Raw genomic sequence first — 10,978 nt, 5'->3', positions numbered from 1 at the left:
CCCTATGACCCTAACCCTATGACCCTAACCCTATGACCCTAACCCTATGACCCTAACCCTATGACCCTAACCCTATGACCCTAACCCTATGACCCTAACCCTATGACCCTAACCCTATGACCCTAACCCTATGACCCTAACCCTATGACCCTAACCCTATGACCCTAACCCTATGACCCTAACCCTATGACCCTAACCCTATGACCCTAACCCTATGACCCTAACCCTATGACCCTAACCCTATGACCCTAACCCTATGACCCTAACCCATGACCCTAACCCATGACTAACTCATGACTAACCCTATGATCTTTAAATCTTATGATTTTAACTCATGATTTAAATCTTATGATTTTAACCTTATGATCTTAACCTTATGATTTTAAACCTCATGACTTTTAACCTTATGACTTCAACTTCTATGATCTTTAAACCTTATGATCTTAACCTTATGACCTAACTCATGACTTTAAATCTTTATGACTTTAACTCTATGACTTTAACCTTATGACCCTCAACTCATGACCCTAACCCTATGACCCTAACCCTATGACCCTATCTCCGCTGTCGCCTCCTGAAGCCGCACCCGCAAACGCGTTGAAGCACAAAAAAACACCAGTGCTGAGCTCCCATCCCGCGTGAAGACCTTGACTGCAACCAGGGCGCACGCGCCGATAAAGATCATGCACGCCCTGGCGCTTGGGTACGATATTACTCGCATGTAAGCTGCATCAACATGTCAATGCATGCCGTGCATTCTCACTCAAAAGCAGCTGCTCGACACTCACCCCAAAAGTGCAGAAACGCAAGCCACTCCAGAGGACGCCGAGGAAACCGAGGGACCTCCCCCAGAAAAAAAAAAGGCGAGCAGCTGCGAGGTTCGCACCAGCCAGCATCGGCTAGTCAAGGGAGCGAGTCTCACGCTGCGGAGAAAAATGGGTCTTCTGACGAGCTGAAACACGTAAAGATGACGGGATACCAGAGTCTTGAACAGGGACACCTCCACGCGTGTGCTGAATCTGCGCACAAGGGGGAGAGTAACCTGATTCCATGACGCGGGGATTTTTCACCCAGCGGTTTGACAAGCCACATCAGGAGCACCACACCTGCAACCACGCTGGCGAGATAGAGCAGTTCAAGCTGTGTTTCAATAGCGGCCAACACAGGCGGTAGCACCAGTCGCGTAGAACACTTGGGTTATCAGAGTGGTAGTCGACACCTTTCCATCCACGACACGGCATGCTCAATAGAATGGCCTTGCCCTGAACTACAGCAACCGCACTGCTGCTCGCGGGTGACCTTTCCCGTCTACTTTTGAAGCCGCAAGTCCACGGAGGGTGCTTTACCAACAGCACCGGTGAACTGAGAAGACGCAGCCGACAAAGACACGAGAAAGTTCGGCAGTACGGCCCTCTGGGCGAATCGAGGAACTCACCCAACGGCGTCGCGCTACGTCATTAACCGTCTTGCGCCACGAGGCGGTTCGGAGGCGGTTTAGAAGCGCCTTTTTGCACCCGGTAAAAGACTGCACTCCAAACATTATTGGGTCAAGGAAAATGATGTCACCCTAGACGCTAAGGCCGAAGGATGTCCACGGAGGAAATATGTCACCAAGACCTCTAGAAGCCGCGAAGAGAATACCCATCACACCGGTCGCACCACCCGAGGGCGTACACCATGGAATAGCAAGGGCACAATGCCTGGCGGAGGCGCGGTGCTGCGAGCCAAAAAAACAAAATATGTGACAGCACTCCGTTTGCTTCGCTGCCGCATCTCATCTCCTGCCATCCCCATCCGCCCCGCCCCCCCCAGTCACAGTCACAGCAGGCAGCACAGCAATGCCCAGTGACGATAGACCTGCTTTCGTTCTTTGAATCCAAGATCCCAAGCACGGTGCGACCGAAAAACAGAATCGCCTGACAGGGCTCTGGGTCAAAAAGAAAAGAAGCTAGCTGGGTAGCCCTGGCAGCAGAAATACCTACTCAACTGCGCTACAAAACAGCTCATCTGGCACACACACGCACACACCAGGGATGTGGATTGTTTGAGCCAGGAGGGTGAAATTTTAGCGCCGTTAACCAAAACGGAGGCAGGTGTAGTGTTCGCCGCGGCCGGTCGAGGGGTTCCAAGAAGAGGCAAGTTTCCGCGAGGTGAGTGTGTCAAGAAACATGTGCACTACAAGTTTCCCAGTAAAGAACACTCGGAAGCTACGCGCAGAGATTGCTCGCAGTACACTAGCTTGAGCCAAGCTAAAGACCCACCGCACACTGGTACACCCCGGCGGAGTCGAAATGGGGAGGTTCCAGTGCCAAAAGCGCGTTGAGAACTGCACCCACACTCCAGGAGTCTGGAATACGGTGCCCCAGAGTGCAGGCACACCACGCACACGACGTGCCTCTGGCGGCCGAACCAGGCGTGGCTACGCTTCAAATGTGAACGCATCACCGAGGTCAGCAAAGCAATGGCAGCTTCTTTGTGCTGTTCGAGGCGGAACTTGGTCATTCGACGGTAGGCGGAGTTCAGACGAGAGCCCTAACCGTGTAACAGTGTTCGCGGGGAAAACATCGCCCACCCGCACCGCCACCCCCGCGCGACCGCCAAGGCCACCCTCTCAAATCGCTCACCGATATATTGTACAATCTTTGCACGCGACACGCGGTCATGAAATTGAAAAAGCACAGTACAAAAGCCTGCTCCCGAGGGGACGCCTATGGGGTGAATGTGTAGAGGGCTGCACAAGGGGTGTTGCAATCATAGATACGAATGCAACGCACGTGAAAGGGGCACGAAAAGTGATGGAAGACGAGGAGTGAAACAATGATAGGTAGGTTGCACCTGCCTGTAACTTTTTCAGTGCAGAGCGGTTGGGGGGGATGCCGGTAGGAAGGAGGAAGGAGAGCATGGCAAAACGGCTGAAACTGCAAATAAGACAGTTTGTCCGGCAAGGTGCTCCGGGAGACGTCTCCGAGTAAATTGGGCCGATAGGGCACTGCATTTCCTTTCCCAGCATTTGCTCCGCGGCGAGGGATGCAAATCGCGGCCCCGTTAGGGTGCGGAGAAAGGACGGGATCCGTGGGGGAGGAGGGGAGCAGTGACTGAAGCGCGAGCGGAGCGCGGGATAGGTCCAATAAACTAGAAGTGTGCGTCTGTTGAACAATTGTCGACTGGAAGAGGGTGAGAGACCCTGCAGAAAAGTAAACTACAGAACGAGGATAGACTAGAAGGTACGAAAAGGCATCTGAAAGACACGCATTCAGAGGTAACAGCAATCGGGCAGTCGCGTGACCGGTAGAGCAGCGCGCCGCTCACCACTCAGTTAAGACTGCGCATCAAAGAGGTTAGGCCGCGCTTCAGAGACGTCCCAACATGCTTGACGGCGCCAGTCATCAGGTTGTTGTCATTCGAGGTTTGAAGAGGGTAGGCATAGGGGGCAAGATGACAACAAGTGCCACCTAGAGAGAGGAAGCTTTGCTGCCGCAGCAATGTGACGGCATCTACCGCCCTGCACAGGTCGGGGTCAAACTCGATGACCGCCAGCCGGTTTCCTGCCGCGAATGTGTTTTCACCCTCGGGCATCTTGTCCTCCAACGAGTCTTCCGCCGGAGAAGAAACGCCGTCGAAAGTGACTTGCCTCATCGACTCCAACAGTTCATCATGTTCCTGCTTCGCCGACGCCTTGTGCATCGTCACAGTGAAACTCAGCGCGCTGCTCTCGATCGGCGGAAGGTGGCGCGCGAGAAGTTGCGGCATGACTTTTGTGTCCCACGTGCGACGAACTGTCACCTCCACTTCTCTGGTGGTCACAGTGTGAGGAACACAGACGACTACGACGGCACACACCCACTGCGCGTAGGGCACTGGCCGCAACAGGAAGATCTCGCTAATTGACGGGAAGTGATCGCTGCGGTTTCGCCCCAGCAGTAGCTCGATGCTACGAAATTTGTTTTGGTCTTCGAAGACATTTTCAAACTTGCGCTGCGTTGCAATCAGTGCATTGTGCCCTTGCATTCGCATGCCGCACACGCCGCGGAGAATATTACCATGCATGGCGGCGGAATTCGTGTACAGCATAGCCACACAGTCACCGTTGTGAACAAACAGCTCTGCCAGCGCCCGAACGATAGCAGGCGGTATACGTTGCGGGTCTCGTGCCTCATTCCAGGTGGTAAGAAACGGGTGTGGCGTAGGATGCATTCCACCTCGCATCGACGCGAAGGGTGTAGCGGAGCCGCCGTCCGGGTTGGTCTCATCAGAGGCATTTAGACTGGGCACAGGAGGGCTATGCGGGAAACTACTGAATGGGATGCGCTGAGTGATAAGCATCGCGATAGAGATCTGCAGGCACGTGAAGAAGCAGCCAAGGTTTGTTCGGTCGAGCGAGTCTGCACAGTTGAGACGCAGAAAACGCGACTGTGTAATGAGGCGATCCACCTCGCCATTTCGGCGAAGCATACCCACTGTGATGATCGAGTCTTCTGTCGTGGCCGATTTGCTAAGGAAAGCCATGGATGCTTCCCAGAACGTTGACGTCGCCACATCGATACTGTACTCCTTGATGAGATTCAGCCAGTCGACGTGAACGAGGTCGAGCTCTCCGCTAGGAAATTTTTGCTTGATAGCTGCTTTTGACGAGCGCACGGCGTCTAGGTAGTGCCGCGACAGAGCATCTTCGCCGTTTTGCGGGTTAAGGCGGAGGAGATTAATGCATCGAAGTTGGGGGTCTGCAATGCTGCGACCGTTTGTGTCTAGCAGCATCACGTTCTTTAGCTTCTGGAACGTGTGTTCAAAGTACGCTGTGCTGCCGCGGAGTACTTCAGCCCTATCGCGACTGAAAATCATTGTGGGTTCTGAGAGCGATATGCTCATCTGCGTTGCCCAGTGCACAGGGATCGTGCCGCGCAGCAGCGAGTAGCGTGTGAACGTAACGGTGTCAGCACCATGGTACTTCCACAAAATGTACTCGTAGTAGTGGTCATTTCCGGCACCATTGGCCGAGTTGAGGCCTCGCCCAAGGTATCGTGGGCCTGGGTTGACGTTACTCTGTCTGCCTAGTAGGACCAGGTGCAGTTCAACCCCTTCTTTGAGCGCACACACCCGCTCTCCGGCGAAACCGCGCACCAAGACAGAACACGCCAATGGAAGAGAGCAGGCAGAGAAGGGCTCTCGCAGGTGATGTGACCAGTCGCACGCCAAGTCCGGTGGCGCGCAGGCTTCCGGCTTTGTGAAGGGGAATGGCAGCAAGAGGTCGACGTCGTCGCTATAGTAAAAGCCCTTGTTGTACGTGTACTTTTGAAACTCGTGAAGCCGCGCCCGGCACGATGCGGTTACACGCACTGGGGCCACCCCAGGTATCTCGAAAGGCACCCACGCTGTCCCCTGCACATTGTAGATGACACCAGCGAACGGAAGACGCACCGCTGGGGTGACGTCTGTGGCGACAAGCACGTACACCTTGTCGATCCTCAGGCACCCAAAGAGTGCGGGGTACTCTTGGAAAGATGCGAAAGGGCCACACCGCCGCCGCACCTCAGTCAGAGAGGCGAACTCCGTAGCCGGGAACACAACCGAGCGCTTGAGCTCACCACTTCCATTGAATTCAAGTGGAATTACCCAGGAGTCATCCACGTTGTCTTGTTTGGGGGCATACATGCATTGCGTCTGCCGAGTAGACGGTTCGGCTTGCGGCGGCGGTGTGGGGGTTTCGAAAAACATGAGCGGCTCGAGCTCAACCTTTGGCGGCGGCTTTGGTTTCGGCACGACCACAAAGAGGTACTGCATGTAGTTCCTCACGGCGATGGCGCACCGGGGCCGGCCCTGTGATCCATAAGAAAGAACTGAGGCGCCATAACTATTCATCAAGGGCGATTTTTGCCGTACGATTGTGTGTCAGTGCAACCCAATCTGAGCGATGCGCAGTAGTTCAGCAATATCAGGAGAATGTGGTGGGGATGTGTTTAGCGGGTTCTCCTACGCGGATCGATGTTTGCACCACACACACACACACACACACACACACACACACACACACAACGAAGAGGACAAGAGGTTTGACGAGCAATGGAAAGGAGATACAGAACTGTGTCACGTTTAACTACTGGAAAAGAGGAACACAAAACACAAGTAGGTGCACTTGCCGCAACACAGCAAACGTGAGTGTACCCGAGACGTGTGGCAGCAAAGACGTCTCTGTGTCTTGTGCGAAAGTAAATATGGCTCCTGGCTGGCTTTTTTTTTTGCACTGCGGTTGTATGTTCCCTCATCGGCTTGAGTGTGCCAAGGGAGGCATAAAACACAGGAGAGGAAGAGAAAGCAGGTGCGTTCGCGTGAATCAAAGGAGAATGACAGACGAGGGTGAGGTACCCGTGGAACGATTGCGCTGAAAACAGAAGAGTCCTTGGAAGAAGTGCTGTAGCTCTCAAGAGCTTCCCTTAACGCTTCCGCGTGAGTGTGTCTTCTACTCGGTAGCTCTCTGGTGTATTTTTTTTTGTTTGACAACTGAGAGGCACCATGCTGAGGGAAAGGGGGGACGACAGTGCGTGATCCGCGAAGGGTCTTTTTGTTATTTCCATCTTGTTAAAGACAACTTCTAAACGTCTGTGAATAGAGAGAACGGAACACAAACACATAAGCACACGAAGGTTCCGGGAAAGGCATGCTTCATCAAAACAAGAGACGTGAGGAGGTAGAAGCGAATACACGTACCACAAGGAGTGCGCACTTGCCTTCATCGCCATCGACCCCGGCCGCGCCGCCATTCCGCAGTTCGTCCTTCACAAATGTATGGAAGGACGCACTTTCCCTGCTGGCAGAGCCCCTGGTGGCACGCAAACAAGAGGAGAGTTGCAGTGACCTGCCCAGGGGGGGGGGGCTCGGACGATGTAGTATTACGCGCGGTAGGTCGTGTCAAAGCAATGTTGATTTGAGAGCGCCGCAGCTGTCTGATCCACCACTAAACCGCCGGTGCTCAAGCTACAGAAAGGGAAGAGCACTTGGTGGTTCCGTCATGTATGTGTGTGAGTGTGTGTCTTCGTGTGGCGTCGGAGCGGAATTAGGAAAGACTCCATTGATTTTAGATGGTGGATTATTGAACATATAATCTTGAAACAGGCACACTATGCCTTCCCTGTAAGTTTGTCCATCGCCTCTAGCCACGCGCCAATCTTTGTCTCAGTGACCATCTCATTGTAAATGCGGTGGCCACGAACAGACTGAAGAACACCATAGGTGTCGAGGTCAACCAAGTCAGGCTTCTTGCCGCCGTGAAAGGGCCGCGGCTTCTTGGATTTGGGGTCGACGAGCGCCTCTGCAGTGAAGCGGTTCACCTCCTCGTGGAGGCGTTGCTTCGGGTCGTCTTCACTTTTCATGAGACCGTCCTTTATAAGACGTGGCTTAGTGATCTTCATGGCAACCAAGTACATCACAGGTGCGCCGACCACCTTCAAGAAGAGTTTGTTCGCGTAGGGGATGGTGTCGCAGTCGTCGATATAGGAGTAGCCCGACCAAGCCGCGGAGAGGGTGCGGTTAAACTCGAGGGTGACAAAGCGGACGAGAGAGCTGCGGGCCCACACGCGCCACTTCTTCACTTCCTCATCCTGCAGTTGATGTCCCATTCCTATCTTTGAGCTAAGCGTGTCAACAATGATTTGTGAGTCGACCAAGTACGTAGATGCGCCTGTTTGGGAGTTGAACCGGAGCTGCGGCACCTTTTTGTATAAACTTTCCGCCAGCTGCGTCTTGAACATTGGCTCCACCTCTACGCACTCGTGGTGAATTTTGTTGTAGTCTAGAAATGCTTTGACCGTCCCACACCACGGGCAAGTAGTATAGCGGTAAAGCTGTATGAGAGGGCGCTCCTCGTTGTCTCGGAGCCTCTTGAACGCCTCGTTCAGCTTTGTGGCGTCCTGCATAGCATTGAAGGCTTCGGCGGTCACACTGCGGTTCTCGCTGAGGCGGCGCTGGTACATTGCGTACCCGCCACCAATACCGACAGTACCCGCCACCGTTGTGGCGATGAGAGCCTTGCGGGCAAACGTGCCTTTGCCAAACATTATTTCAAGATGGCGAGTCAGGGGAGTGGGCGGCTGCTTGCCAGTACGGGCAACAGGAAAAGGGAGGTTCACGAGTGAAGTAAAGGGCCGTGCGGGGAGAGAAGGGGCAGCGCTTTGGTGTACGGGCTTCTCGCTATTGGCCACTTGTGATTCGCGTAAGGTCAGTCGAATGCACCACAAGGGGTGGTTTATGCGCATGTGTGTTGTTGTCAGCAAAACGGTGAGAGACATATTGTAGATGCATTTGATACATGAGAAGATTTGGAGGGAAAAAAGAAAGAGAAGCGAGGGAGTTGGCGTTGTACTGTGTGTCTGTTGGGGCGGGGGTCAGAGGTAATATGCGACAAGGGCGTGGGGGGAAGGATGAGACTTCACGGACCGATAGCGCGACACTCTATGCCACGACAGCACCGCAGCTAGGCAGCAGCGCCGAGGAAGCTCGGTAAGCATGTATGAATGTATATGTTTCTCTTATTCGAAGCGAGGGATCTCCCGCGGTTAACGCAGTCACCATGGGTGCGGTCGTTTGGCCCACGACTCGACCAAGCGGACACAGTAAAAACTATCGACAGGCAGCTACCCGCTCCCCCCCCCCCTGTGGTTATCGGCGTCTGTCGCGGCGCGTGCATGTGCGAATATGTGAATCGATAAAGGGACAAGAGCCCGCACAATCGAGGCTTCACATGCTGGCTCACGTGCCGTAGCGAGTAGAGGGCATCCCGTCCACCCAGGACTTTTCGTGACGACTCCAGTGTTCGTCGTCCGTGTGATTAAGCCCGCTCATATTGATGAGGGGCTCCTTGCGTATCTCCTTCTCCAGTGCCATCTCCGCAAGTGAATCATATCGACGCTGCCGTCGCGTGGTTAGGTGGTGAAGCTTGCGGTACTTACGACCATGTTCATCTTGGTCGCCGTGCACAATAGCGTTCACTCGGTTGGCGTAGATCTTGCGAGACAGTTTCTTGTACCGCTTCTCGGGCGTATCCAGGGCATTGAGCAACTCCTTCATTCCACCATCCATACCACGACTTTGGACATTCGCCGTCATTTTCTTTTCGTCTGCCGACATCAGGAAGGTTCGCTCGGCTTCAGCCTGTCTTCGGCGGATCGTCGCCTTGGTAAGAGCGACTGGGTCGAGGGGCCACTCGCCCCGGGTCTGCAGACCATTTTCGACATGTTGTGCGATAAAGGCGATGCGCTGGCTAAAGTCGGTCACGGTGGAAGGCCACAGCTCGTAGCCCTCAGGCTTGCGCATCGCCATGCGGCGCAGGGCTGCAGCACGCTTCTGCCGCTTACGCCGCAGCCAGTGAAAACGGCGCTTTCCCTGGCGGATGTCACGCAGCTCAGCCAACGTGAGCGTCTCCTCCTTGGCGGCGCGGTACTCTTTTGCGGTCTTCAGCCGTTTCCACTCGCGGAGTCGCGCATCGCGGGGAAGCCGCGCCAGACGCACGCGCAGAGCCTCATCCTCCTCCGTGAGGCCAAGCGACCCGTACTTGACACGGTCACGGATGCTATAGGGAAGAGCGTGTACCCAGTCGGGGAAGTAGCTGTCATCGTCCAACATGAACGAGTCGATACGTGAGCTGGGGTAAACACCGTGCTCCTCCACCAGACGCCTCTGGTGATGCTCCACTGCTTCGTCCTCCGAGTCACTGGAGCGTAGTTTGCGGAAGAGCGCATAAAACTCGCGTGACGTGGGTGGCTGGCCAAACTTGTCTGCCATGTGATCGCGGCGATCCACTTCGCGGCGCATTAAGCTACGCATGGTCGTACTGTACTCCCTTGCCTCGTGCGTAGACCGTGCAACATCGTCGTCAGAGGAGCGAACCGCCTGCATTTCAGCTGGCGTCTGCGGTACTTGACGTCCAGAATGAAGCGCCTCTTCTGTGCGTGAATCCAAGTTCAGCTTTTCCATCAGAGTGCGCTGCCGCTCCTCTTTTAGGAGGCGTCGCTCTTTCCGCTGGGTCTTGAGCATTGCCGTGACGTTTCTCTTGCTACGGTACACCTGCGGCTCCGTAAAGCTGTCGCCTTTCTCTTGCTCTGTTAAAGCCCCTTTGTTCAGCTTGACTCCGCCAGCAGTGCTACGCCTGGCAAATGCCACGTGCCGGTAGGGCCTGAGCAGGACACTGTATCCTTTCGAGAACATGGCACGCGTCTCCGATGCAGAATGGAAACAGGACGCTTGCTGGCGCCGTGAATTCCGCCTCTACGCACACACCTGTTTGTGACGAAACGAAGGGCGTCCAAGATAAAGCAAAAAAAAAAGAAGCAAAAAGCAGAACAGTCATACGTGTGTGTGTGTGTGTGTGTGTTTGTGGGGGGAGGGGGGGGGGGTCAAAGTTGAGCAGTTCAGGGATGGTGACGAAGACTCAGGAGAATCAGGAGAGAAGCGACTGTCAACTCTGCAGTGTCTTGCGCGTTGAGTCCGATGGGGAGTGAACCAGTTCAAGGCGCCCTTTAGCGCGCAGTTGTGAATGCGAAGCGGAAAACGTCGCCGCACATATTCACCACAACCCACGAAAAAAACGTCCGGACGTGAAAGAGGGGGGGGGTACCGAGAGTCGTTTCGTGTTTGTAACTTTTAGTAGGTTGAACTGTATTTCTCTATGTCTTGTATTTCGCCTGTGTGAGGGGGGGGGGGGTTGCCAGTGCAAAACTCGGATGCTCCTAAAGGGTGACACATTGCTGGGAAGGGGGAGAGCCTCAATGCGGTTCCCCCAGAAGCCCTCAAGCGGGGCGTGCTCCACGCTGGGGTCACTTTGCACTCAGCGATGCAGCATGACACACACACACACAAACAACAACAAACACGGGAGTATAGCCAGAAATGAGACGTTATATGCGCACATATACAGAAGGATAGTCGTGCACATGCATATAGATAGAAATGAAAGGTGTGTCTTTTTGAGTTCGTTGGTCGTTGCAAGCAG

At 54.4% G+C, this 10,978-nt stretch overlaps 3 protein-coding genes across 3 annotated transcripts; all 3 read right to left on the bottom strand.

Moving 5' to 3' along the window:
* Positions 1–3,312: 3,312 nt before the first annotated feature.
* JKF63_06797 (uncharacterized protein) lies at positions 3,313–5,856 on the bottom strand (the record flags this gene model as incomplete). Its single annotated transcript, XM_067902745.1, has 1 exon — positions 3,313–5,856. One exon carries the CDS (start codon positions 5,854–5,856, stop codon positions 3,313–3,315), a length of 2,544 nt encoding a protein of 847 aa, XP_067758638.1.
* A 1,256-nt stretch (positions 5,857–7,112) lies between these two features.
* JKF63_06796 (uncharacterized protein) lies at positions 7,113–8,048 on the bottom strand (the record flags this gene model as incomplete). The annotated part of the gene is made up of 1 exon (XM_067902744.1): positions 7,113–8,048. One exon carries the CDS (start codon positions 8,046–8,048, stop codon positions 7,113–7,115), a length of 936 nt encoding a protein of 311 aa, XP_067758637.1.
* Positions 8,049–8,739: 691 nt separating this feature from the next.
* JKF63_06795 (uncharacterized protein) lies at positions 8,740–10,194 on the bottom strand (the record flags this gene model as incomplete). The annotated part of the gene is made up of 1 exon (XM_067902743.1): positions 8,740–10,194. The coding sequence occupies one exon, from the start codon at positions 10,192–10,194 to the stop codon at positions 8,740–8,742; it is 1,455 nt and encodes a 484-aa protein (XP_067758636.1).
* Between the last annotated feature and the right edge of the window lie 784 nt (positions 10,195–10,978).

This window comes from Porcisia hertigi, chromosome 14 (assembly GCF_017918235.1).
Source record: "Porcisia hertigi strain C119 chromosome 14, whole genome shotgun sequence".
Taxonomy (NCBI): domain Eukaryota; phylum Euglenozoa; class Kinetoplastea; order Trypanosomatida; family Trypanosomatidae; genus Porcisia; species Porcisia hertigi.
The sequence above is the reverse complement of the archived record's forward strand: the minus strand, read 5'-3'. Positions and strand labels throughout refer to the sequence as shown.